Here is a 25,919-nt window from a genome sequence, read left to right as displayed (position 1 = left end):
ATATACTGTTCCTCGAGAACTCATTAAGCGACTGTAATCAAACATTGATAGAGCTAGATATCACAATTTCGCCCACGTACGTATGTATTTAGAGATGCATTGAAAAGTCTTCCCAACCAAGTCGCAAGTCACCTCAACCAGCTTACGTATGGTCCCTTATGTAAGGCTTGATCGGGTTACCTAGCTGTGAAGGGATCCTCCGTGGCATTCAAGTCCGCTGGTTGGCTGAAGATCTTTTTTCCCCTCCCCCTCCTTCATTCACCCCCTTGACATAAATCGCCTCCCCTTGTTTACACTATTATGGTTCGCCTTACGACCATTATTTCATCACTGATCGTGACACCGACACCATGGTTTGGCTTTGAAACGGACAAGTCAAATTTTATCTAATAAAAAAATGATTGAACTACGACATCCGACCCCTACCAGTTAAAAAGGGATACTCGAAAAAGATGGCGGCGGCTTATGATAATGCCCTAATGCACAGCATTAATCGTGCAAAGTATCGGCTGTCGGCTTTGCCCGTCTGACTATTAGCATTACCAGCATTGATATTTTAAGTCCAATGCTCGGTGAAGATCATCAAAGATGACTACTAAATCTGAACCACCCAAGTCCAATACGCCTATCACGAAACGGGCAATAGCCCATTCTAGCAAGTCTTCTCCGTGCCTGGTCAACCAGCGAAAGCCCTTCAGCACAGAATGGAAAGAGGGGAATGCCTACAACATCAACTAAACTTGTTCTAGATATTGCTAAAAAGCACCCGTCGCCATCTAGGTATTCTCCCTTGAAGAATTGTTTGCTCGCAATCACGCTACCGTACGGTTATGTGCTTGTGATAGCTATTCCCCAAAGCGCTACCAGAACATCGGGTCCGTCCCTCTTCATGATGACTACCATTTTCATCACCATCTTTCGCGCATTACATATCATTATTCAATCATGCTGTTCAACGACGAGGCGTCATCATGATTAATTTTGCGCTGAACGGACGTCGCACAGCAGCTTACTAGAACAATAAGTATATCTCGTAATAAGTATAGTATGGTCTGCCTGCTTTTTATGGGTGTATGATACGTAACATAACAAACATGGATGACAATCCCTCAGCTGCATTATGCTCTTTGTAAAGTGCGAAATATACTGTGCTACGCCATCTCAGCCACCTCTATTTTCCAACTGCCGTTGTCGATGAGCGAATCAGAAGCGAGAAAAAGGCTTACCAGCCGAGGTATCCGTTTCTGTCGTCGGTAAAGGTAGAGGCACCGTGTTCCCCCTAAGACTGCCGAAATCTTAAGGAGATTAATCAGGACGAGATTAGGAATTATCTTGTTCATCAGGAGTAGTACATAGTGTCGACCACAGCAAATAAGACACTAAACTCATTGCGAGCTATCTTGCATAAAGACTTGTGAACTTGTGAGAAGCTTCACTCCCAGTATGCTTCAGCATATTACATACTGGAGTATTCGGCCATATTCTCATTGACCTGTGGAGAAAAATCCTTAAGCGAACCCCAGCTTTTCTTTGTGCTAGAAGCCTTCTAATCACCTCCCCCGCAAAATATCGGCCGACTGCAAGGCGCGCTAGCAGTGAAAAGAGCCTGTCAAGCTTCATGATAGCTAGGTAGTCCTCTTGCAGTCGCGCCATAGCATTAAAAACCCCATACTATGCATTCATGTTCGGTCCGAATAAGAAATAAGATGCGATACCATAAAGTCGATGGCCTTCCCCAGTTTTGCGCATGTCGAAACGGAGCCTTTACTTTGGATTCGTTCGGTTAGGGCTGCTAGGGGGTTTATCCACCAATCCCATGATATAACTATTGGTGGTTCCCACTGCTGTCGGGACTTACGATGACAGGAATCTGGGGTTTTATCGCTTCTTCGTCCGATCGTACGAAATGCGATTATTATCAGCAGACAAGTGCGGCTGCTATGGCTATAGCAGGGGTAGTCTGATTCCACACTATTGAAGGGGTCAAGGAATACATATCTTCAAACACATCCGTCGCGGCAGTTGGAGTATTGTATATCCATTTTGGAACTATCGCCGACTGCGCCGCCTCAAAGGATTCACGATTCCCTCCCCAAAACCTTTAACTAATCCGATATCATGGGCGCACATATTTTATCAGAATTATGCGTCTCGCCGAGCTCCTAGATAATCATATCATCTTACTACAAAAGTAAGAGATATAACTCGCTAGAAATACTTACCACTTTTGTAGGCAAAACAGCATCACCTAATAATAAAGGGGTATCTCATTACATTGTGTATCTAAATACCTACGTAGGTTCTTACTCATCCACATGCCAAATGTAACGCTCAAACACGACCATGCATATTTAAGTATTCGCAAATGGTTCTTACGATTATGGATTAATTGAATAGGGGTAAACTCCCCAAAAGGACGACGTTCGTACCTGAGATCCATCAAGGGTCCCCAAGGTGCATACTGGATAGGTATACTAAGCCATCTACGATTGTTCCTGGGGTAGATCACCACTAGATACCTAGACGACATACTAGACTCCGACTTATGCGACTCTAGTCCGCCTGCACCCCAGTTGCAACAGTGACTTCGGCGGTGAAAATTCGGTGCCACGGACCCTTCTTGTGATCATATGCAGGTGTTCGCGGCCTTCAATCACGCCAACGACAACAACGCATATGTATCTGTACCTATTCCAACACTAATTAAACCCCATGGGGATTGAAGATGCATTGATAGAAGCACAGATCAGGATAGTTCATCGATGCTCCTCGGCGATTTTCGATATCCCTCCTACATCGTCGCTTCGCTTACACTTGTTAGGCCCTTCTTTCAACGGCCGCTAGATATTATGAGTTAGTTCACGTGTCTGTCAGTTGAAGTTAACTCCGTCATGCTTTAGACTCGGGATGACTCGGTCGATTAGCAGCCCCCATGAGCTTTCTCGGCGGCTTTTCCTTAAGGCCTGTGAGTATTCATGAAGCTTAATCGTATTGACCGCCCCTCAGATGCTTCTCATTTCGTGTGTGCTCGCTGCTATAGCCTACCCAGATCCCTATGTAGGTCTATCGGGCCGGAATGAGATCCGCAGTGAGGATGGAGGCATATGCAGAACAACAGAGTATCGACTCAACTTCATGCATACTCCTTTATTTCACCTAAAATCTAGTAAATGTCCGCTTCTAAACCATAGCTACTATGACGAACAGTGCTTGTTGTCAGCAGACATAACAAAGAATTCAACCTACACTTCACTCCAATGGCATGTGCAACTTGATCTCATCGAAACCGAGGTTCCTGATCCTACCTACCTAATAGATACCCACCATATGTGCGTAGGCAATATTGCTGCACAGAGAGCCGAATTTTGAGTTCTGGATATGTGGAGCCTCAATACAACAAGCTCTCTCGTTTGAGATGGAGATTTTCAGTCCTAACTAAGGGTATTGCTTTCCAAGGTTCCTAATGTGGTGGACTGTTGATGCCGTGGTAAAGATCGTAACGGGAACCCCAACATGCTTGATATTATGATAAATAGGATTTTTTAATGTAATGAGGAGTATTAGGTACCTAAATATAGGCATCTAGTTGGACTAAAAAGGCAGTCGTGTGTCTAGATATCTGATATAGGGCTATATACCTTTCATGTCTAATAGTGAACCGGATATAATTCTTTTTGAGTAGATAGAGATAATTTAGTTCCTACGTAAAGCGCACAATACTAATACAATTATCCAGGGAAGAGTAGTTATAGTAACTCAATGAAGTAGAGTTATATGAAATCTATGCAGTCCATAGCAAGCCTTGATACTGTATAAACATGTAAATCGTAATTTAATACCTAGGTATATATCCAACATAAGTAGAGGCCATCGTCGTTATCGTCGAGGAACGAATTTAGCTACCTACTGTGTCCTTACAGTTGCAGATGCAACCAAAAATTCATCTACCTAGACGTCAATAGATCTCAAAGTTCTCAATATCACGCTCTCCGCGCTTAACTAGACCTGTGATTTCACCATCCGATACTCCATATACATAACATGCACCCACGTTTCTATGCCTTTCACCTTCTTCCCTAAGAAGTAATGGCAAGGAAGCCTGGAACAAGAGGCAGGGTTGGTCGCCCTCTTTCAAACCTTTGGGACCGATCCCGAAGAACCCGTCTTCTGTTTGGAACATTACTTTTCCTACATGACTCCTTAGCATTAGCAATAATGATCCGCCTCCTGGGACCCCATGCATTCCATGTTCATGAATATCGAATATTCTTTCCCTGGGCATCTTGTCGATAGTTTCCACGGGTTTTGGTTTTGGTTTCATGCCCTCGCACATATCTGCGTCTAAAGCTTCTACTAATTCCAAATAATTATTATATCCCAGCTGTGCCCACTTGGCCCCGTATTCGTCCGCGCAAGTTTGACCCTCCGCATCGTCATGCATATTCCTACTTAAGCAACCGTGAAGCCGGAAGGCTTCAAAGACATCGACTGGGCTTGGAGGGACACTCAGGGGTGCTGGAGGGCTCGTCTCTGGGTTGACATTCTGGAATAAAACGTAGAACACGGCCTGTAAAGCCGATATACCTCGTGGGTAACTTTTGCGATGGTTTCTGGTAAAAATAGCGAAGCAAAGCTTATGTAGGTCGATATCATCCGAATCAAGGCGAAACATGTTAGCCCAATAGCCAGGTTAAGCAAGTTGCCCATATAAACATGGGCTCTTTTGACGACCGGAAGTGGTGACTTTGTGTGAGATAAATCGAGAGGGTCGGGTTTTGCGTTGCCTCTGTGGTCCGTAAGATACTTCTTCTCTATCAGCTGGCTGAGGTCAGGTAGCCATGATGGGAGGTCGGAATCTTGACTGTCATACAACCCTAATCCTGCATAGACAACTGGGAACTCAACACCTGCTGCTTCTTCGATAATCTCGTTAAACCAACCTACGTAAACTTCCTTGACAGTTTTTGCGTAGTCGACGACCATTTCTAATGGGCATAGAGCCCGAAATCCATAGACCAAATCTTTACGATTGGTCGCAGAGTGCGTCATACTAAGAAGAAGTATAGCCTTAGGATTGAGCAACCCGGGATAGCGATCTCGAAATATAACAATCAATGGAAGTTGGGCTGGGTAGGCGAAATCTGTCATCCATCTCCATTGGATGGGATCGAGACCGAACTGCTCTGGACGGCTATGCCGTCTCAGGAACTCGAAGCATTTGTAGTATTTTACTACATCTTCAAACGGTATAGAATAATCTCCACAGATACAAATGTGTGTGTGGGCGAATTTCGCCAGTACCAGTTCTTGAACTACCCAAGTACGGTACCAATACGGCTGCATGAAAAGATACATAATTCCGAACCAATTGGGATTCATTGGTTGATCATCGGAACTCTGTAGTTGATCCTCAGAGCTCTGAGATTCATCGTCGGAGTTCCATGATTGATACCTAGGGCCCTGTGATAGATGACGCTTAGAAGTGAAGAAGCGCTTAAGGCTATCCTCGTTGATCTCTTCTGCGTCATCTTTGAAAGCTGCGTTGGCAATAGCGTGGATATTGCGGAGGGCCACATCTCCCGTAGCGATAGCCCAGTCTTTAGGGTGTACTTCCTTCGTGTTCGGCCCAAGGAAGCTTATGACCCTGGTCGCCGAACTGTATATCAAGTGCATGAGTGGCACCTGTTGATTGCGCTCAGCTGTAGAGTCTTGATTTATGCGGATAGCATCTACCCATAACGGGAGTTGGGTGCCATGGTCGTTCGATAGAAGCGCAGCATTGCTTCGAAACCGGGAAAGTATTTCGTGCAGATTCTCAGTTATGTCAAACTGGACATTGTCGACAAAAATCTTCCGCGTCACGTTTGTGTCACCCCAAACATATGAGAGGGCGGCGTATTCGAGCGCTTCAGTTGAAAGGGATGCCGTCTCTAATTTGCAATATATCTGTTCGTCATCGCCTGGTGCCCGTATGATGCTAATGAATCGGATTTCTTGGCGTTGGACATTGAGTGGTTGGTATAACGCCATTATCAGCGTTTAAGGGTTTAGTTGCACGGGGTACCAGGTGTTGTATTGCGAATGATCTAGAGGAGATGGTTTGGAATGGTCAGTTTAAGATTGATAGCATGGTATATATATCCAGGGAAAGACACTTACTACGTCCCTGGTACCTATCGTCATATCTTGCAGCCTGCCGTATCTAGAAGTGCAAAAGTACCAACGTGTTGTCAACTGATAGGTTACGCTGGGTAGTATCGCAGCTACATAGGTAAGTATATTGCCACCTCCTTTCAGCTGATCGATAATAATATTTCTGGATTTGTCTGCTATGGATAGGCCCCAACGCTCTATAATAAATGAAAGCGATACGGGGAGTGGAAGTTGTTCAAAGAGTCTAGAGCCGCTTTCGCCACGAACTTAGAGGCGAATGAGATTTTGGAAGTTGACAAACCATATACCCCTATACATCCTTTACCCGAAGCATCATCCCTTCTTCCCACTCCCCAAATCCTCGACCGCATCCTCACGATTCCAAGTATCCTTCTCAAGCGCCTCGACCTCTTTCACAAGCTGCCATATATGCGCCCTCGCCTTCTTAGCTACATCCTCCTGCTGTCGCCACACATCGCGGAACACCTCGAGCGCGAATGTCGGTATAGCCGTCTTGTGGCCAGCGCGGTAATTGTATATGACGATATCTTCCTCGGTACGCGCGGCAACTCGTCGATGTCGGTGCGATAGTATTATGCAATCGAGTATAAGGGCCGGATCGGAGGCCGAGGGTTGGGTGCGTAGCTTGTGGTAGGCGGAGAAGGTATCTGGGTATGTCATAGGCTTAGAGGCAGGGAGTTTAGCCTTTTTCTTATTACGAGATAAGGGGAAGGGGACACACGAGTTTGTACTCGGCCTTAATAGCCTTCAAAATCAACCCAATCCCCGTAGGTTTCATGAGTTCCCTCCATTGTGTGCTGTGACTCGGGTCCACGCTCGCGAAATGTATCGTCCAATTCACGCGTGCCGACTCTGCGTATCGGAGGTAGTGCGTATTATTGATGTGGCTCTGTTGTGCCATCACTTATTCATTAGCATTGCTGCTCTGGTTTGTTTGTATCACCATCGCATTAGCAGTCTCCCCTTCCACATTGACTCGCTCCGTCTGCTTTTACATATCTGGGTAACACTTACGAAGCTATCCATCTCACCCCAAACCACCTGCTGGTTCTCAAGTCCCCTGCGCCTGCCTGTCAAGAACCCCTCAGAACCAGCAGTCAGTTCGCGCCATTCCGTCCCAAGAACCTGTAGCACGCCCGCAGCACGTCGCGCCTGTTCCTGACTGCATCCGAACATAATACATTTTCCCAATCGCGCCCTTAGGTCCGCATACCAACGGCCCGACGGAGCCGGCAGTGCTTGTTCGCTCGACGGCTCGGAAGAAAACGTGCGACTCGTGGGAAAAGGGCCAATTCGGCACGTGTACGAACCGGAGCTCAAGTGTGAGCTTGCGCCGAGCGGGGTTCGTAGCTGTCGTGGAATTGGCGACGATAAAATGCGAACAATTGGTTTTATTCGCGGTCTAGTCGGCATTGTATAAGATGAAAAAAGGAATAGAAACCCCCAATTGACCAAATAACAAAGATATTACGGTTGACTCAGCGCTGTAAATAGAAAAAAATTGGGGGAAAAGGTTACACAAGTGAAGCTTCCCCGAGGTAACCACTGCCCTGGGGAGACCCCGTAATTCGGAGGGGTAGGTACAGCTCGGCAAGGCAGGAAGCTTTCTTATTGCGTCACCCATCACCTTTCTAACCGCGGCTTCTCGCTACACCATTCAATTCCTTCCATCACCGTACTTTCCCCTTACCTACCTCCTGCCTCCTCACGTCTCCGTCGCATCGACAACTACCGATCCTGCCGACTCCGACGCCGAATACGGTGCGCCCTTTCTATGTCAATGGGCTAAATCAAACAACAACAATGTCCGCGCCAAACCCAGAGTTACGACGGCAAGTGATCGCCATCTACAAGGAGCTGCTGAACCTCGGTCGGGACTACCCGCAGGGCTTCTATTATTTCCGGCCGCGACTTCACAGGGCATTTATGGCAAATGCGCATTTACGTGACGATGAAACCATCAAAGAAGGTATTGAGAGGGCCAAATTTGTCCAGAAAGGTACCTACTTATCTATTCCCGTTCCTATTGCGCTTAGTCGGATCATTTGCTAATTTAACTCCTTAACTTAGAGATCGAAGCACTGTAAGTCGAACACTTCCTTTTCGAACCGATACCATTTACTTGAAAGCCTGGATATCGACCAATTTATACCAATTATCCTTACGATCGCTCAATGTTCGTCCAAACTTGATTTCCATTTACAAACGTCTATAAACATTCCATCCATACATCAGTTTCTTCTCGGCTTAGTGACCGATTCCCTTTATATACCTGCGACTAGAACAAAATAACTTCCCAATAATATCACCTGTTCATTCCAAAGCTCTTCAAAAATTCTAGTCGGCCTCCCAATACGCAACGTATATATATGTACTCGTGGTAGTATAAATATATCCAACAACTCATATCATACCGATCAGTTAAAATATTTCCATTTGCATCAAGAATTCAACATCCCCGTCCAAAGTGGACACCCACACGATGCATTTCAAAAATAAGGAACAAAGAATATAAAATATGATAGGGAGCCCAGTCCCGTTATATATATATGCAACCACCTTATAAAACTTTAAATCCCCCAAAACTCCTCCCTCCCGGATTCTACCTTATTTATGGCTTAACATTTATGGTATCGTGGCTTTCCCGTCTGGTTTATGTAACGTAAATTTGCGAGGGGGGGGTGGGGGGGTTAAAACGTCGTTGGATGCGGTGTTGACGTATAGCGTATAGGTATTACCTGAAAAGGTATCGCACGCTTAGAAAAAGGTATGGAGAAACGTGAGGGGGTGTAGGGGGCGTTGGTCGGGATTTCTGGATTGAGGTACCCCTCGGGAATGTCGACATTATGTAGGTTGCGGGTCTAGAGCGGTGTAATAGTAGAGCAAATAAATGTCTAAGACATGTCGAATAACCATAACAAGGGCTAGCCGGTCGGATAGACCAAAGACCTAGACCCATCATGATGTCGCGCCGTTCAGCTTCTTTCTGGCACTCCAAGCCCCGACTTCTAGACATTCTCCCCAACTTGTCCCTCCTTCGCGCAATAGATCGTTCATCATTTTGCCGGACCATCCGTCCCATTCGTCTTGGCTTTTCCCACTAACTTCTCGGAGTATCGGCTCGAGACCAAGTATCATTCCAACGACTGTCTCGAGTGCTGTTCGTCTGAGTGCGGCTTGACTAGCGGATAAACCCTTACCACGTACTTTCTCGCCCTTTGAATCGACCCCTTTTGCTTTTTTCATTGTGTCGATATAGCTCTTTCCGTCCTTTGTCACGACCCCGCCAACACCCTCACGCTCCCATCTAATCTCACTAAGCGGTATTGCTAGCCTCTTTGACCGTACCTCCATCAGATTATCCGATTCTTGCAGGAGATATGGTCCAATCAAGGTACAGGGGAGAGCCGATACCCCTAGCGCATCTAACCCTTTGATTGCCCAACCGTTGTATTCAACCAGAAATGGATTCAACGGTGCGCTAAGTGGTGTGTTATTCGTCATAACGTATGCTCCAGATTTCTCGTCATCGTCTTCTTCCTCGCTGCTGTCGTCCGAATCGGAGTCCGAGTCGGGCTTGGACACAACTGGTGGCTTTAAGACGTGTGGCCGTAGCATGCGTACGGTATGATCACTTTCCCAAAATTCCAAAACACCACCTGGTCGAAGTATACGCAAGTATTCGTCGAAGAGGTGCTGTGGATCGCGCATAAATGTTGGAGAACACATGGACATGTCTTTGACCATGATTAGGTCGAATTCATTGTCGGCTAAGGGCCACGGCATCCGCCGTACGTCATGTTGAACAAACCGCCATCGCATATCTTTATCGGGTTTCCAGTTTTGGTCGAGTCCGGAACCAACCAAAGGTACGATATCCATTCCGGTGAAGGATATGGAGGAATGACCGTGTTGCGCAAAGTACCGATGGCACATCATACTCCAGAATGCGGAACCACATCCTACTTCGAGTACGCGCGAAGGCGGTTTATTGGAGAATTCAGGGGCTGTTATAGGGCCACCAAAAACTTGGAAGAGCATGAGAGTGCGCAAGGATTGACGATGAAGTTCCGCTAAATCAACAGGTAATGGGTATAATAGGGTAGGTTCGTTGATATAGGTACGGTTATTTCGAACGATGAAAGGCTTCGATGCGATAGAGGACGATGGCTTGGTGGAGATGGAAGCAGAAGACGGAGCTATGCTCCCCTCCGTCGACGAGGGGACGAGGTTCTCATTTGAAGTCATGATTCCAGTCCGGTTGGAAGTGGTAGCAGTCGACGACGGTGCCCCGTACTTCTGGGAAGGGATGGAATGTCCAGATTCGGAGACCATTGCGTCATGATGGTGTTTACCCCTGAGTGACCTACGGCGGAGAGATAACGACAAGCCCGAGATAGTTTGAACTGGCGAAGTCGGCGTTGGTGGACGCTGCAAACCGTGATTCGATGCCGATGACGAGTGATGGACAGAGTCGCGCTTTTGTAATTTGTTTGTCGGAGAGCCGGGTATGATATAGGGCTGTTGGTGATGGTAACCGCTGTCGCCACTAAATATGGGTAAGTGGATGGATCTGATGAACCCGGAGGACTTTGGCGAAGCGGGTGGAGGCGGCTCGGAGTCGGAAATGGGTAGGGTAGTAGATGCAGACGGTATAGAGGTGGATGCGATCGAAGTTGAGGCTGATGTGACGGCTAGTGGCGGCGGCGCGGATGCGGATGTCGATGCAACCGTCGAGTCCTGTGCTCGGGACTGACCGTTGGGGTTGGTGTTTGTGTCACTGTTGCTGGTGTTATATATTACAGGAGAAAAAGATGCAGAAGTGGTTATGGCGCTTGCGCCTTTTCCATTATTTGGTTTGGTTGTTGTGGTAGTAGCAGGCGGTGACGAGATGAGTGTCCCACTTGTGATACCGCCGGCTGCGGCATGAGCATGGGGGGTAGTGGTAGTGGTAGTGGTGGTGGTAGTGGAGGAGGAAGAAGTATTAGCAATAGTAGTGTTAGTAGAAGTCAATTGTTGAGTATGATGTAGGTAATTTGTTTGCTTCTGGTTCTGGGTCAGGGTATGTGTTTGTGTTTGTAGTGCTTGTGCGTGTGCTCGTGCTTGTGCTTGTGTTTCGTGCGACGTTCGGGAGCTTACGCTAAAGGAAGAGGAGGTCCTTGAGTGGGAATGTGAGAGAGAGTGGGAACGAGTGTGGGAGTAAGATTGGGAGTGAGAATGTGAGTGATGCGACTCCGGCCTATGAGCCTGAGGTTGCGGAAGCGTTCCGGCTGGTGGTGGTCGACGTCTGCCAGGGATCCTGGATCTAATTGAACTGGTGTCGCTACTTTTCTTTTGCTTCTTCGACTTTTTGCTGCTGCTGCTGTTATTATTACTGTTGTTGTTGTGGTTATTATGTTGAGGATTATGATGATGCTGATGCTGATTCTGATTCTGATGTAGATGATCTTCCTCGTCGCTATCGTTTTCTACCCCCCTTACTTTTTCTTTTCCTTTTTGGTTATGGTTATTTTCGAGAATGGTACTTATACCAGATTCTTCGCTGGATTGTTTCTGATTTTGGTCTTGGCGTAAGTTATGAGTGGTGTTAGCAGAGGTTGTAGCAGTTGTAGTGGTAGTGGCAGAATTATGGTGGTGCTTATTGGCCCCATGAACAAAATTGTAGGTGTTGGCGTTGGCTGTCGTACCTGCTGTAGCACTGGAAGATTTCCTAGCGTTCACCGGCCTGACCCTGACAGGGGGTGAGTACATTGACAAACTGTATGCGAACTCCATTTTTTAGTCGTTGCTGCCGCTGCAGCTCAAGTACTTTCTTGTCGATGAGAAGTACCACCAGCACCACCCCGGCGCCAGCCACTAATAAAAAGTATAGGTGTACAGTACACCTGTCGCAAGTTTGGGTACTTAGCCTGTACTTCTAATATCAACCAAAAAATCTTCAGCGGGTTTCCCTTCTAAAGGGGTTCTGGCGAGCATGTGCCTCTGCACTTACTCCCTGCACTTTTCTTTTCTTTTTTTTCTTCCTCTTTTTCTTTCCACTATTCAATCAACTTCCAATTCAATAATCGGCCACTCCGATAACGAAACACGGTAGAGCTTCTAAATGCGCTTTTCTTACTATGTAGGTATTTAATTCCGTTGGCCTGGTTCCAAATGAAGACAACAATAACAATATCAACAATCAATAACGACAAGTGACCGCTGTCATTAATTGTGGATTGGTTGATCGGTTAGGTTGTCTCGTTCTGCTAGTTCGTTTCTTGTCACGAAGCCATGGTCCTGGACTTGCGGTAATGGTTCGTTTGATTGGGTACCCCTCGATTTCCGGTAGCGCATCTGGTGGAATGGTTTCGTCTCGCCTTGGTTTTGGAAACCCTCACCCGAAAGGAATACTTCTTCTCGTTTCACGAATCGGCCTTGCTTTCCTGATTCGAGGATGAGCAGCCTGTGCGGGATCTGTCAAAGAAGATAAAATATCTGCTGTGACGATTGACAGGCCTATCATAGATGGCGCACTGTTTGATACCGTTTTACTGTTGCAGCGGAATGGCCCGCGGTTGCAGAACACCGTTAAGGTGTACAGTCACAATCGCGCGACGTGTTGCCAAGCCCTTGGTCCAGTGGAAACGGTTCCCCCCCAATCCAGGACAACCCCCTAGAAAGCCTAGAAGCTGGGAAGGGCTAGGTAATGTACCTTGGTAGGTCAGGCTTCCCCCTCCCCCGCCTTCAGGACTTTTAATAGCAATGGAATGCTATAGCTGGGCCAACTTTGGATGTAACGAACGGCCCGAGCCCAGGTAATATGTATCTCGTGGGAAACCCTTCAACTAATCCCAAAAAGAAACTGGATATATTTTCCCCAGGCTTTATTTCCTTTAATGGCTTTCCGTGAGATGTCCAATTGGCAATTTTCGACCGGTGCCTTTCTCGGTGAGTTTGTAAAGAAGTAGGATGAACAAGTTTCTTGGCGCGATAGACCTCGGAATATCGGGAAATTTTCAATTTGTCCTCTTGAATTTTTGATAATACCCTCGATGTGTCACTCTAAACCCTCTCCGGTGGGTTTCTTTCGAATTTGAATGTTCCAATGTTTGAATGTCGCATCTCACATGCCTTGCTTGCCTTCGCACGTGACAGTCGTTTCCTCCCTTCTGATCGCAACGCTGCCTCTCAACAAGTATCTCGTACTGGTCGGAAATGCGTAAACCATTCCTTATGGTATCATCTGTGTGTGTTCGTGTTGTCGATTATCCCTCAAGACGGCCCCGAAGAAGGAATCCGTAGGTGTTGTGCTATTTCGGCCTTGGTGTGTTATTTGGTACAACTCGACCCACCAGTTTCTTGCAATGGATGGGTTCATTTGCGTCTCTCGCTATTAATGCAAGCGCATGCCTGTGCGATGTTTAAGTTGTATGAATGAGTCGTGATTTACGATTCGTGTCAATGGCGATGTGTATATCTCATAAAGGGAGCAAGCAAGCAAGTAACAGGCAACTTTTGGGTGAGGCGTGCTAGTTATGTATGTACGTGTAAGTAGGTATGTGTGTGTATGTATGACCCTCAACAAACAGCCCGGTCCTATTCCGTCTAGCGCTTTTCCGCATTGTGATCACGATGCTTTAACTCATCCTCTTATGGCTGGCTACATTGGGGATGAGTACTGTTTCCCATCTGTCGACTGAAACCCAACGAGAGTGGACCGTCGATCCCTGCGGGTAACGTTCATGTATGGTGTATGGCTCCCCCGCATCTGCACCTGCATAACGGTGTCGAGCTATCTTGACGCTGTACTACGAGGTTGGTAACTAGTTTGGTAGTTTGGTGGCCATAGGGCACACTACGCTACGACTGTAGCTTGTGATCGATCCAAATTCGTAGAATCCCGGACCCTCGACTCACTAGCCAATTTTGTCCCGGTCGTTCTTCTATAACTGGTAGGGGACCCTCGGCTACTACCTGCAGGATGCAACAGGTCGGAGCAAGGGAATGCCCTAGGGTCGGATATCGAGTCCCAGGTAATTGGTCCAACTCAGACGACCTAGACTCTAGCCCCCGAGAATACGGCCTTGAAGGCGGGAAGATTTGTCCTTGTACAGCCATTCCTTGTGTTTGATGCGATTCAACTCCGGCGGTCTGGCAAAACTCCACAAGAGAACGTTGTCGAACTGCCAAAGGAAGCTAGAGACTAACGTGCTCTCTCGCAAGAGAAACGATTGTCCTATTGACTTGGCAGGGGATCTAATCTCACCTGTGCTCCTCTTTCTCGCCCCGAGTTGGCGGTTCGATGAGGTTTGACAGCAGCAGCCTTGACAGGTTTTACGCAACGCAACTTGAACCTAACCCAGGTCCTAAACTAATAGTAGGCGTTCTAATTGCGTCTCGCTTATTGTTGTGCAGCTTTGCATTGATCAGGCTGAAATGCGGGCAAGCCAGTAAGATGCCTTCCTGGCTTCCCCAGCTTCCAGACTCTTGGCATGGGACAAGAGTATTGAGGCTGAAGTGGTCCGAAGATCAAGCTTCGTAAGGAGTACGTACGTGTACCCTACAAGTCGGGCTTTATCCGCGGGGAGGTGACGACACACCCATCGTTCGCGCGACGCCCACCGTCTTGATGGGTGACATCTCTGAAGTCATAGCATCAATCGAGTTCTGTTGAGTGATGCATTTGGATACGGTGGTCAGTCAAGCGAAGGAATCGGGAGTATAATAAACCCCGATATAGGTTAGTGATTGGAACTATACGTTTTCTGCTTTTGTTGTTTGACCAAGTGATCCTTCGAGACGAAAGGAATCATACGTTATGCTATATCTTGTTATGCTATTGGAGTTGGTAATTGATCGGTAAGGCGGTCCGATGTTGATGTAGAGTAGAGGGCCACAATCACGATAAATATTTGAAATTCTTCAGCAATTCTGTTTTCGTGCTGCTTTTTCTTTTCTTTTCTTCCAGATGAGATGAATGAATGGATTTTTTTTAGAAATTAAAAATGGGCGTAACTATCGTAGTGGTTTATTGTAATTGTTGAACGCACACAACTTAGCCAAGCTATAAGGATCGCATCCCTTGCTGGTGGCTAAAGCTCTATTAAGAAAAATTGGCAATGAAAGAGCGGGAATAACATGATTAATAGAAGAAATATAATTGGAAGGTTCCCTTAAGACAGTGAAACTAGCTTTTAGCAACTTGGAAATGATATTAACAAAGGTTCATATAGCGCAGTCTGTAAGAAGGTTGAGATGATTGGGAGACATTGGTTGGTGATGTTTCTATCGAACTGGAGATACGCCAATACACTAGTATTGTCTGAGACATGACTATTCGAAATAAATATAAATATTGAAGGGGTAATACTGAGAAGGTGTACTTAAATTGATGATTGAGCTGTCTGAGTTCTGCGTTTTTTTGAAATCTGAAGATGGTTGATGGTGCGAGGAATTGAAAGTTGGAAAAGGTAACGAAAAAGTAACAAGACGCACGGATCATATGATAATTGAGTCTAAGTGGGCCGGCTGCGTTACGTGACCTTCCAGCTGCATCTATTATGTAACTGTGGTACGTGCACCAAGAACTTTGCTCTTAGCAGCGGATATCGGGGTCGGGCATTTGCGATTGCGAAGCTGAACCCAATCGGAGCACTTAGGTCGGGTACATATGTACGTTGGTTCATTGATAAGGATACTGATAAGGGATGGTGCGATTTTGGTAGGCAAAGTTTAAATCAATATTGGTCATGTGACAAGGCTAAACCGGGGCCCAGGAATACCTATCTCTGCCTTCTCCTCCACACGTACCATACCAGACCAAAGCTTGGAGCAAGTCGATAGCAACATCGAAGCACTGGCATAACATACATCTACCCGATCTTGTCAACCAACGCCACAGACCACATTTCACTTGATCTTTAGGTCCCTACCACCCGTACCTCGACTTCCCTAAACTTGGTAACACAGAAACAAGCACGGCTCGGATCATTTCGTGCGAAATCTCTACTGCTATCGACATCATCACAAGAGGGAGAGAAAGAGAGCTTCAACAACGTAAATGACAATCATTTTACTCTCTCGAATTCGCCTCTTTGACCTTAATTCCAATTGTAAGTTCTATAATCTTTTTATTTCTTTTGCTCACCTTCCCTTCACTTTTCTCTACGTACCTACCTAATTATCCAGGTATCTACATCTACCTACTGCCATTTACTTCCCTACAATACCTTTCATTCCCGTTCCCATTGCGCTAGTAGATTCGTTATTTTACTTAGCTTGCCATGATCTACACCTGCACTCGAACCTGCCCACCCTTCCTTAACCCTACCTCAATTCCTACGCATGTATCTAGCAGCTGCTAACCTACGTCATTCCCATGTTTAGATACACGCTGGTACCTGACCAAAGACTCGATATCGTCCCACGTAAAAAGCTCGGAAGGGGTATAGAGACGAAACTTCCGTAAACGTCCCCTGTTGCGCGTCGTTGCCATATACCCCCGTCTCAGGATCACATATCTCATCGACCCCCGCGGTTCCTAACGAACGAGGCTACCAAAAGCTTGGTCCCCCACTGTCACCTACGTGTTCGTTCCTACCATAACACCCACAGTCGTGGCTGAACAAACGTGGATTCTGGTTTACTCTAATCTACTACCAACATCCCTTCAACTTGATCGGACTGAGGAGGCCTACAATTTCCATGCCTTACGACGAAACTCTCCATCTTTATGCATGGATATTGGCTAAGCGCTCGTCCATTCGTTCAGTTTTCAACCTGAGGTGTTAAAAGGTGGCACTGGATAGCCCGTCGTGACTTTTCTCACACGGCGCGACTGGGCTGCTCTTCAGTATCTCATGGCAAATAGCACTCTACACAAAGCGAACCCTCCGAATATCTTACATCTACATCTCACTCAACCTCGCCCATCGTATTCCAGAATTATTCAACATCACAACTGAAGAGATCCGAATTGTATATCTCGAACCCCGCTAGTTTATCGTCGACACACTACCGTTTCGTCGATATTTCCTTACCGTCCCGTGTTCCCTTCGTTCCCTTTCCTGAAGCCGACTGATATTCCGCGCGGCATGTACGGGACCAGCCATCAGCAGGGGCACAACTCGCGCCTCAATGGCGTCCCCGGAGGCCGTGGCATGGCGCCCCAGATGATGTACAACTTCGTCCAACCCCAGGGTGCTCACCAGCACCACACCCACCCACAACAACACCACCAAAATATGCCACAGGATCATACAGGTCATGGCGGTACATCTGGGGCGCTCACCCATTCTACCTTTTCTTCCGGTCTTATGTCCAACGTCACACCCTTTACTCCAAGCAGCCATCAAAACGGCAACACTCCCGGTTCGCGAGGTGGCCAAACACAACAATACAGCGAACATTGGAACGAGCAACTTCGATCTTTCAAGGAATCCGAACGTGCCCACCAAACCATGACCGAGCAGCATCAACCGCATTACTTTGCGAGGTTAAGAGCAAACGAGAATAAAGGCATCGGTCCAGCTCTACCAAGCACAAACCAAACCGACTCGGCCGTAGACGGAGAACTTGAGGACAGGGGCCGACCCGTTAATGTCGATAAGGCTCTTGATAGGCAAGACTGGTTAAACCTCGACTTCAGCGGCCAGGGCTTGAAGAATATTTCCCCGATGCTTTTCGATCATTACTCCTTCCTCACCGAATTATACCTCGCTTCCAACAATCTAACGCGCTTACCTCGGGAAATAGGGCAACTCAGGTCCCTAAGATATCTTGATGTATCTCATAACCAGTTGACGACTTTACCCCCTGAGTTGGGCATGTGTACTCCTCTCCGCCAGCTTCTGCTGTATAACAACTCGATCCAGACGATTCCTCCCGAACTTGGAGCCCTACACTTCCTAGAGCTCCTCGGAATCCAAGGCAACCCCTTGGAACACGACCAGAAGCAAAAGTTAATTGAGGATGGCACAAAGGCTCTTATCTCACAACTTAAGGAACAAGCACCAGGTACGAGACATTTCCCCAAATTTCGATTGCTAGATAGTTACTAACCCTGTACTTAAGTGCCGATACCCCCGAACCCCCGTGTACCTATTACTATCCAGGAAGATGTGGGCTCAGATAAAGAGCGCATCCGTATCATGTCGTGGAACACCCTCTGCGACAAGTACGCAACCAGTACCCAGTACGGTTATACTCCTGCCAGCGCCTTGTCTTGGGAGTATCGAAAGGATAGTATCATGCGGGAGTTCCGCGAAAGAGATGCCGACATTCTTTGCTTGCAAGAAACCGCCATGAACGCTTTCGACACTTTCTTCACACCCGAGCTTGGCAAACATGGTTATAAGGGAGTTTTCTATCCGAAGACTCGCGTTAGCCACATGACTGGCAAGGATCAGCAATCAGTAGACGGATGTTCTATCTTCTACAAGACAGACAAGTACATCTTGTTGGACAAGCAGCTGGTTGATTTTAGACAGACTGCGATCAACAGACCCGACATGAAGTCTGCCGATGATGTCTTCAATCGCGTTATGCCCAAGGATACGATCGCTGTTTACTGCTTCTTTGAATCACGATTTACAGGTAACCGATTTATCGTTGTGAATGCCCATCTTTGCTGGGAATCTTTCTTAGCGGATGTGAAGGCTGTACAAACGGGTATTCTCATGGAACTCGTTACGAAACAGTCAGAACGGTACACACGAAAAGCACCACTTCCGCTTAGCGACAAGAGATTAAGCAAACCCACGTCCACGGAAGAAGACGACAGTTCTACTGATGATTATCCTGAACCGGCACCTAGCCAAGAATATCGCAACAATACCGATATTCCTTTACTGGTCTGCGGTGACTACAATTCCATGGCAGATAGCTCTGTCTACGAGTTACTCGAGAAAGGACGTATACCGCCCGACCACCCCGACCTCATTGGACATTCGTACGGCAATTTCACGCGTGATGGTATCGAACACCCCTTTAGCCTACGTAATGCGTACGCCCATCTCTTTGGTACGCCCGAAGAGCTTACCTTTACGAACTACACGCCTACCTTCTCCGGTGTGATCGACTATATTTGGTATACTACCAATACTCTAGACGTTGTCGAACTGCTCGGCCCGCCGGACTATGAATACCTCAAGCGCGTCCCAGGATTCCCGAACTATCACTTCCCGGCTGACCACATCCAAATCATGGGCGATTTCGTCTTCAAGTCCCGAAAAGACAAGAAGGTCATAGCAGACCAGGATAGATCCAGTGGCCCATCCAGAGGCTAGATCCATACTTTGGCTTACGAGGATTCCTAGCAATTGAATATGTACAATTGCGTATCTCTCTGAGCACTTACTCTCGAGGCATTTGCTGTTGCTAAGCACTACCGTTACGTACTAGTGACGACAGCGATACGTTGCGATGTTTATAGCGCAGAGGGTCTCTTAGGGGTCTAGCACTGGCTACATGTATATGAAGGAACGAGGAGAAATGAAGCAAATCTTTTTCTCATACTTTGAGGATGGATGGGCTTTTGGCAGGGAGTAGCCAGGGGTTTGGACATATCGAGGGAGGGTCTTTGCAACCTGGAGTGATGATGGTATTTCTTCTCTTTTTTGCGACGTGATCTCTGAATTTTACGTTTCGAGTTATCGTTGATTTTTCTGGCGTCCCAACGTGTATCTTAGCTTGCAGCCCAACGAAGACGCAGCCCGCACCAACGCGGTTCTGCTTCTCTTTAACTTTGACGTCCGCATCATGATGCTTATTCGTCGTAGCTGCTACTTGATTATCCATCAACACGGTGCTTTGGGACTAGATCTAGATTCGGCGTAATTGGGTCGGCGATCGACACTTCGTCGCATGCTGACGCTTACCTTATTGCCAAGGCTCGCCTTGCCCTCCCTTTTATCGCGATAGATATATGGGTAACGGGATTGGGCATACTTAAAGATAAGTTCCATAGCTATTACCACTTGTACATTAGAGATACTAGAGTAATGATGAAAAGGGCAGCTTCTTCTAGATTGTGGATGCTTTTGATTTGTTAATTTCACTGACTGTTTGGGTAAGAACGGCGGATGCTAACAATCCGATACAGCGTGTTCACACCTCCTTTCTGTCTTCTTTCGTTCGTTACTTCTATTTCCGCAATGTAACCGCTGGCCATGGACAATGTGACTCACGCGTTGGGCTGATCCCAAGGCTCGTGGCAAATTCACATGGAACCTTAGATTACAACTTAATGAAACGTATTATAGATTCACCGATATATTTGCCCTAAATCGAATCCTATATGTCTTATTGGGTAAGTTAGTCGTGGGCTGAATGAGGCTCTGCTCAAGAGCTTACTAAAGCTACATAATACGTTACCCATTTCTAGGACTCTTTTCTCCGAGTGACCATGAATCTGTCATAAACCCCCAACTTTTTTATAGATTCTGAGTGCATTTCTTTTGCACAAGATAATGCTGTGTAAGGTTGGTGGTTCGTTCAGCTGCTGTAGAGTCGAAAAGAACCGCATGCGATTTCCTGATACAAGAGGGTTGACCCAAATAGGTAGCCCCCTGGGTTAACGTAACAGATAAAAGCAGATAGGAAGACTGAGGCGATTTTTCCCGACGAAAACGATGGAAATGCATTTTATACTTTGTCATGTATATATAATCAGAGGTACAGAGTCGACGGGCATCGATAATTTTTTCACGGTCCATGTTAATACACTTGGATAACTTGAAACTTAAGCTCGCTACGGAGATATAGTCAATAATTATCAGACTTATTTCTAATTTGCTTACTTCGTTGATCCGTTTCTACCGACTTACAATGGCTTCCGTTGGTTCCGAGGCGCGAGATTTGCCTGCAGGTGCATATGCCGAGCTCGGAAATATCGCACTCTGGTTTCAAAGCGAGGCTGCCAACTTCCAAGTTACCAATGATATCGAAGTCTGTACAAACACCAATGGACTGGCAGAGACTGCAGAAAAGTTCCTAGGAGAATTCAGGTCTGAAATTCGGGTATGGTTTCCACCCATAACAGAAACACAAGTTAAATTAGAAACATATTGACTTAAACGATTTTGATATAGCCTCCACCATCAGAAGTCCGCATCACCGCTATCCACTTCAACCAACCTACAATTGTTCCTGTCGAGGAAGGTTGGTCGGTCGACCTTATACCCGTACGTGTTGTCGGTGACGTAGTGAGAGTGGGAGGGCAAATGCTGTGGCCAAGCCGTTACATCCATTTGCAGAGAGAAGCGAGAGTGTCTGGCGATTTTTTCACCATTTTAGTACTATCTAAGTGTGCCGCATAAAGGAAGCGAAGGTTGTCTGGCTAGGTAGGAAATGTAGCCCAGCTCCTAAGAAAGTCCCAAGCTGGCCGCAGCCAGTTTCCATTTTCTAGGACTCGGGCGCTATATCTTCCCAATGTATCGAAGCTGATTTTAGGAAGCTCTTGAGGCTCTTGTCGGGGAGTTGAGGGAACTGTAATAATTACGCTACAGTTTTGAAGGTTTTGGAAGTTGAGTCGCAAGCCTTGTTCCAAGTTGTCTTCGGCCATTCATTCAGTTTTTGTTATACTATATAATATGGGTAGAATTATAGGGTTTCTTACTGCCGATGTGATTTCCGCTGCCTCTAGTATATACCGTATTAAACTCTGATTGTTGCATGAAGCCACTGAAGTGGCCCCGAGCGGCCGCTTTGCTATTTTCCCATGTGATTTTGAACTCGCATGTGGGAAGTTGACAATATGCTATTTTAACCCCTAGATGATATATAATGTTAAGTGGATGCAGACAGGAATCGGCTTGAAAATAATAATGTACCCGTAGCAAGATCAGGTTCCCCCCTATTATCCAGATTGGCCAAGAAACGAAATGGAGCGGACACATTGCATCGACAAATCCATTCTTTTTGCTGTTGATCGTACCGGGGGAGGGTTAAGCCCTGTTCGAGGTTTTGCGACATTGTTAGGTATCTCCGAAGGTATTTATACATAGGCGTTACAATTCTAATGTTAATAGGAATAGGATCACATCATAGGTAAGCCGGTTCACCAGGGAACGGCTAACATTAAAGGGGTATTATATACTCAGATCAACTGCCAGCAAATCACGATTTTGTGTTGTTGATCGAGCTAGAAAGGACATTCATGCCATCCATGCCGCCCTTCGGACCGGGATATGTAAGCTTATCTAGGTGTCAGCTTGTATATTTAGAGCCCTGCGTAAATTTGTTAAATACTGAAATGACGTGATGTAAAGTGATAGGTACTTTTGCAGTTAAAGTACTACCCGCCCGTGTGGCTCATCTCATAATAGTCATTTTCTCGGCTTACAAGTGGTTTGTGTGGTTTGCCATAGGTGATCGCCTGCCTGCCTAGGTGAGCACGTAGCAGGCAAGGTATCCTAGGGTTGGCTTGAGGTGGGCGGATAGGGCAGACTACCCTTAACTTACAGGGCGGTTCGGAAAGTTTGTTGGATATATCTGGATACTGTAATTGGTTATCTCTCCGTTTCATTTATTCTTCAGCCTGCCTAGGTGGCACACCCATTCCGAAATTGGATAGCAACCTACATGAAGGTATGTGATATGGACAAGATCGACAGCAGTGGCTTGCGTATTGACTAGGAAAGTATTCCACGCGACTTTCGGCTGTTCTGGGATCGGGCGAATTAAATATCCAGATGTCTAAGTAGAAATGTTGAAGATTACCGCCATTGCGATCATATCAATCTACTTATGAGAAAGAGAAAGGCTTATGTGCTTCTATGATAGGTAAAATAGAAGTAAGTTAAAACCAATAGAGGCATCACGAGAAGAAAGCAGTAATCCAATTTTCCCATCAATGATATCATTGCGTTCGTTCCGTTTCGCCGGGCTGGGTCCCTTCACCGCTTCTTGAAAACAGGGGTGTGTGTATGTACGTAAACATTTCCTGCATTGAGGCTGAGTTGGGCGCTACCGGTCCCTTATTTAACGGTTCCTACTTAGAGGCAGCGGTTCCGCTCGCTGAGGCTGAGACTGGGCTTGGGATTGGGACTGGACATGAGCGGTCCAGGTTGATGCGGCTCTATCAGAATGGGTCCCCTCAATATTGCCGTTTCCCCAAGCGTCATAACCGTCAACTTCTACTCCATTTCCTGTTGTATCACCGAAAAGGCAATTGTGTCCTGTTCGTTTGACGTTTTTAAACACACTTCGTTGTCTGTTTGACTCCTGTACAGGTCTAGGACTCTCGGTGCTATATATGGTTGTCGGCTGGGGTGAGGGACATTGAACAACTTCGGGGTAGTTGGTATAATCAGTGGAGGGCCTGTAATGGCCCTGAGGTGATGCCTGGGAAGTACAAGAGAATTAGCAAGAGATATTTTTACTAATGATGATATAGGAGTTAGCACTCACTCTATAATAATCACGATCGTCTTTTTCTAGGAAGTGGTTAGCGTTGTGAGACACGTGAGACATGGGAGACATGGGGAATTAGAGTTTGAGGTGGGGAAACCCCCCCACGCTGACGTACTGGAACGGGGCGAGCCGTGCGGGCCTTCGAAACCTTCTCTTCTTGGATCCGACATGGTACTTCGATTGCTCTGACGAGGATGTCTGACTGAGTTCGCCTTTTTCTGTGTGGTAATGGTGAGGATAAGAGCTGTCTTGTCCCTTTCTAGAGATTCAAAGTTTTGAAGAATTCGAGCTTCGGCTTTCCTAGCCGAAAATGCTCTCTGCAGTTTTTTAATCAGTTTGGGCTTTGGCTGCAAAGAGTATCGGGCACAAAAACGAATCAACACATCGATTTTGGGTTCCATCGCTTCTATAATTCGACCAACTTGACACGTGTGGAGCGACGAGTCGTCACGAATACCAGATATCGTCGCGCTGAGGCTCTCCAATTCGTCTCGCCAACCTTGATATCGAGCCGGAGCATGTTTAAGGAAGTCTCGTAACTGAGCAATCGAATCAAGAATACTAAATACGGTTCCAACGAGCTGGCCTGTCGCCGCGATGGCGCCCAGCACTTCCATAATTCAGCCAGTCGACTCTCTTTATTTTGATGATCTATTTTCTGGCATTCAATAATAAGAGAATATGTGAATCGGGCAGCTACACAATTGCGCTAGACCCTTCATCATATATAATTGAAACATTATCTCACTCATTATATAGCGACGTGCACCTAAATAGGTGGGTAGATGCGGAGTGTGACATTGTTAGGGAGGTAAGATAATTAAGAATTTAACTATGCCGAAGGCTGACAGGTACAGCCTCCAACAGGAAAAAAATTTTCGTCTTTCAAGCATCATTTCAGCTAGTATGTATGCATATTCAGCTGCTTTCACTGTGGCACTATATCCACAGCAATTGCTTCACTGCCTGCGTTTTCTAAGTGGCTCAAAATGCGATCATAACGAAATGGTACCTACTTACCTAGCTAGGAAGGCAGGTAACTTTTGACCCCCTTGTAGACTACATGGGTATCCAGATCGCGATTCGGGGCGTCGGCTTTTAGCATGAGTGTGAAGTAGTCCATCACATTATAAAAATATCTAATGTGGTATGAGAATCAAATATCGAGCCTATAGATGTATGAGTGAAGCATCGGCTTCGTGTAAGTGGTGATGTCGTCTTTCTCGACCAATTCCGTCGAATCCGATACGATCTCGTCTGTTTCGGTGCACCCCAAGCCGGGTTTGAAAGACATGCGGTGTGTTTTTTCGGAGAATAAGGAGCGTAAAGGGGGGCCGGGGAGAGATTTATTTATATAGAAGCTATCCGCGCCTGGACGGGTAAATATCCTCTCCCCAATAACTTCATCTTATGATACTTTAGATTTCCATAACGGTCCGTCCCACTCTGACCTCTGCTTCCGAACCTCACCGCTATCCATATTATCATATTTGATGCCATAAATACTATTGATCTGTGGTAACCCGGAATCGTCCGAAGCTCCATATCTCCCGTTTCCGGAGTTCATATAATGGCCCCACCAATATTAGCAAATGCATGAGGGACCACTGCTCTACGTAGCCGCTTGACTCCACTGTCGTGCAGCTAGGTACGAAGATGGGCAGATTATGGTTAAGTTTATAATGTATAGCATTGCGCCTACGAGAAAATGATAGAGGGGGCGGGTGAAAACTCAACGTTCGGTTGTTATGATATCTTATTTATCTTGTCAGGTAATGAATGTTTCCGAGTTGTGTAGCTTACATTTAGTGAATATGTAAAGTTATATTCGAGACGGATCGATAACGAAGACCCCCTATCCAGTAGGAGGAAAACTCATCAATGCAAGAATTATACGTTGATTGTTGAAAAATGACCTAGGGATCTTCAAGGCCTATAAGCTACCTACTTAGGTAGATACCTAGGTACCTACCTAGGTTGATATAACTACCTAGGTAAAGTTGGGGGCGAGGAAAGGGGTAAAACAGAAGAAGCTCTCTTCTTTCCCCGTGGAAGCTAGTGTTACGCAACTATACTGGGAATTGAAAGAACCTAGACATGAGATGCGTGATATCAATATAAAGCTGATTGGAAGATGCAACTCATTCACCTATTCCACATGAGATACTACACGCCACTTTAATATACGTATTGGAGCATTCTGGGTTTATAGATAGAAAAGATGACGGAAGGGGAAAATATTGGTTAACTTACACTTGTCTAGCCTATTAGTTTAGAGCGAAACAATGTCATTGATGGTGGAGAGGAGCGAATTGTTTTCAATTAAAAGGATTGTCTGTAGCGTACGCCGA

At 46.3% G+C, this 25,919-nt stretch overlaps 7 protein-coding genes across 7 annotated transcripts; 3 read left to right on the top strand and 4 right to left on the bottom strand.

Moving 5' to 3' along the window:
• Positions 1-4,399: 4,399 nt before the first annotated feature.
• Positions 4,400-6,294, bottom strand: F4822DRAFT_157730 (heterokaryon incompatibility protein-domain-containing protein). Its single transcript, XM_051453110.1, has 2 exons — positions 6,160-6,294; positions 4,400-6,086 (listed from the first exon to the last, which is right to left on the bottom strand). Exon 2 carries the CDS (start codon positions 6,028-6,030, stop codon positions 4,507-4,509), a length of 1,524 nt encoding a protein of 507 aa, XP_051316440.1. The 5' UTR covers positions 6,031-6,086; positions 6,160-6,294; the 3' UTR covers positions 4,400-4,506.
• On the bottom strand, positions 6,295-7,776 carry F4822DRAFT_157664 (thioesterase-like superfamily-domain-containing protein). The gene is made up of 3 exons (XM_051453108.1): positions 7,189-7,776; positions 6,896-7,063; positions 6,295-6,837 (listed from the first exon to the last, which is right to left on the bottom strand). Exons 1-3 carry the CDS (start codon positions 7,585-7,587, stop codon positions 6,487-6,489), a joined length of 918 nt encoding a protein of 305 aa, XP_051316439.1. The 5' UTR covers positions 7,588-7,776; the 3' UTR covers positions 6,295-6,486.
• F4822DRAFT_157682 (complex 1 protein) lies at positions 7,775-8,974 on the top strand. The gene is made up of 3 exons (XM_051453109.1): positions 7,775-8,173; positions 8,245-8,350; positions 8,906-8,974. The coding sequence occupies exons 1-2, from the start codon at positions 7,978-7,980 to the stop codon at positions 8,259-8,261; spliced, it is 213 nt and encodes a 70-aa protein (XP_051316438.1). The 5' UTR covers positions 7,775-7,977; the 3' UTR covers positions 8,262-8,350; positions 8,906-8,974.
• Positions 8,975-9,132: 158 nt separating this feature from the next.
• Positions 9,133-10,422, bottom strand: F4822DRAFT_436445 (uncharacterized protein; the record flags this gene model as incomplete). Its single annotated transcript, XM_051462305.1, has 1 exon — positions 9,133-10,422. The coding sequence occupies one exon, from the start codon at positions 10,420-10,422 to the stop codon at positions 9,133-9,135; it is 1,290 nt and encodes a 429-aa protein (XP_051316437.1).
• Positions 10,423-16,798: 6,376 nt separating this feature from the next.
• F4822DRAFT_157619 (glucose-repressible alcohol dehydrogenase transcriptional effector) lies at positions 16,799-19,554 on the top strand. The gene is made up of 2 exons (XM_051453107.1): positions 16,799-18,171; positions 18,229-19,554. The coding sequence occupies exons 1-2, from the start codon at positions 17,250-17,252 to the stop codon at positions 19,440-19,442; spliced, it is 2,136 nt and encodes a 711-aa protein (XP_051316436.1). The 5' UTR covers positions 16,799-17,249; the 3' UTR covers positions 19,443-19,554.
• A 1,315-nt stretch (positions 19,555-20,869) lies between these two features.
• Positions 20,870-21,605, top strand: F4822DRAFT_157605 (uncharacterized protein). Its single transcript, XM_051453106.1, has 2 exons — positions 20,870-21,174; positions 21,246-21,605. Exons 1-2 carry the CDS (start codon positions 20,983-20,985, stop codon positions 21,471-21,473), a joined length of 420 nt encoding a protein of 139 aa, XP_051316435.1. The 5' UTR covers positions 20,870-20,982; the 3' UTR covers positions 21,474-21,605.
• A 1,153-nt stretch (positions 21,606-22,758) lies between these two features.
• On the bottom strand, positions 22,759-24,575 carry F4822DRAFT_157543 (uncharacterized protein). The gene is made up of 4 exons (XM_051453105.1): positions 24,424-24,575; positions 23,684-24,375; positions 23,566-23,591; positions 22,759-23,499 (listed from the first exon to the last, which is right to left on the bottom strand). The coding sequence occupies exons 2-4, from the start codon at positions 24,183-24,185 to the stop codon at positions 23,137-23,139; spliced, it is 891 nt and encodes a 296-aa protein (XP_051316434.1). The 5' UTR covers positions 24,186-24,375; positions 24,424-24,575; the 3' UTR covers positions 22,759-23,136.
• Positions 24,576-25,919: the final 1,344 nt, after the last annotated feature.

The sequence above is a fragment of the Hypoxylon trugodes genome (assembly GCF_022578975.1).
Source record: "Hypoxylon trugodes strain CBS 135444 unplaced genomic scaffold F4822scaffold_3, whole genome shotgun sequence".
Taxonomy (NCBI): domain Eukaryota; kingdom Fungi; phylum Ascomycota; class Sordariomycetes; order Xylariales; family Hypoxylaceae; genus Hypoxylon; species Hypoxylon trugodes.
This window is presented reverse-complemented; position numbering and strand designations above follow the sequence as displayed.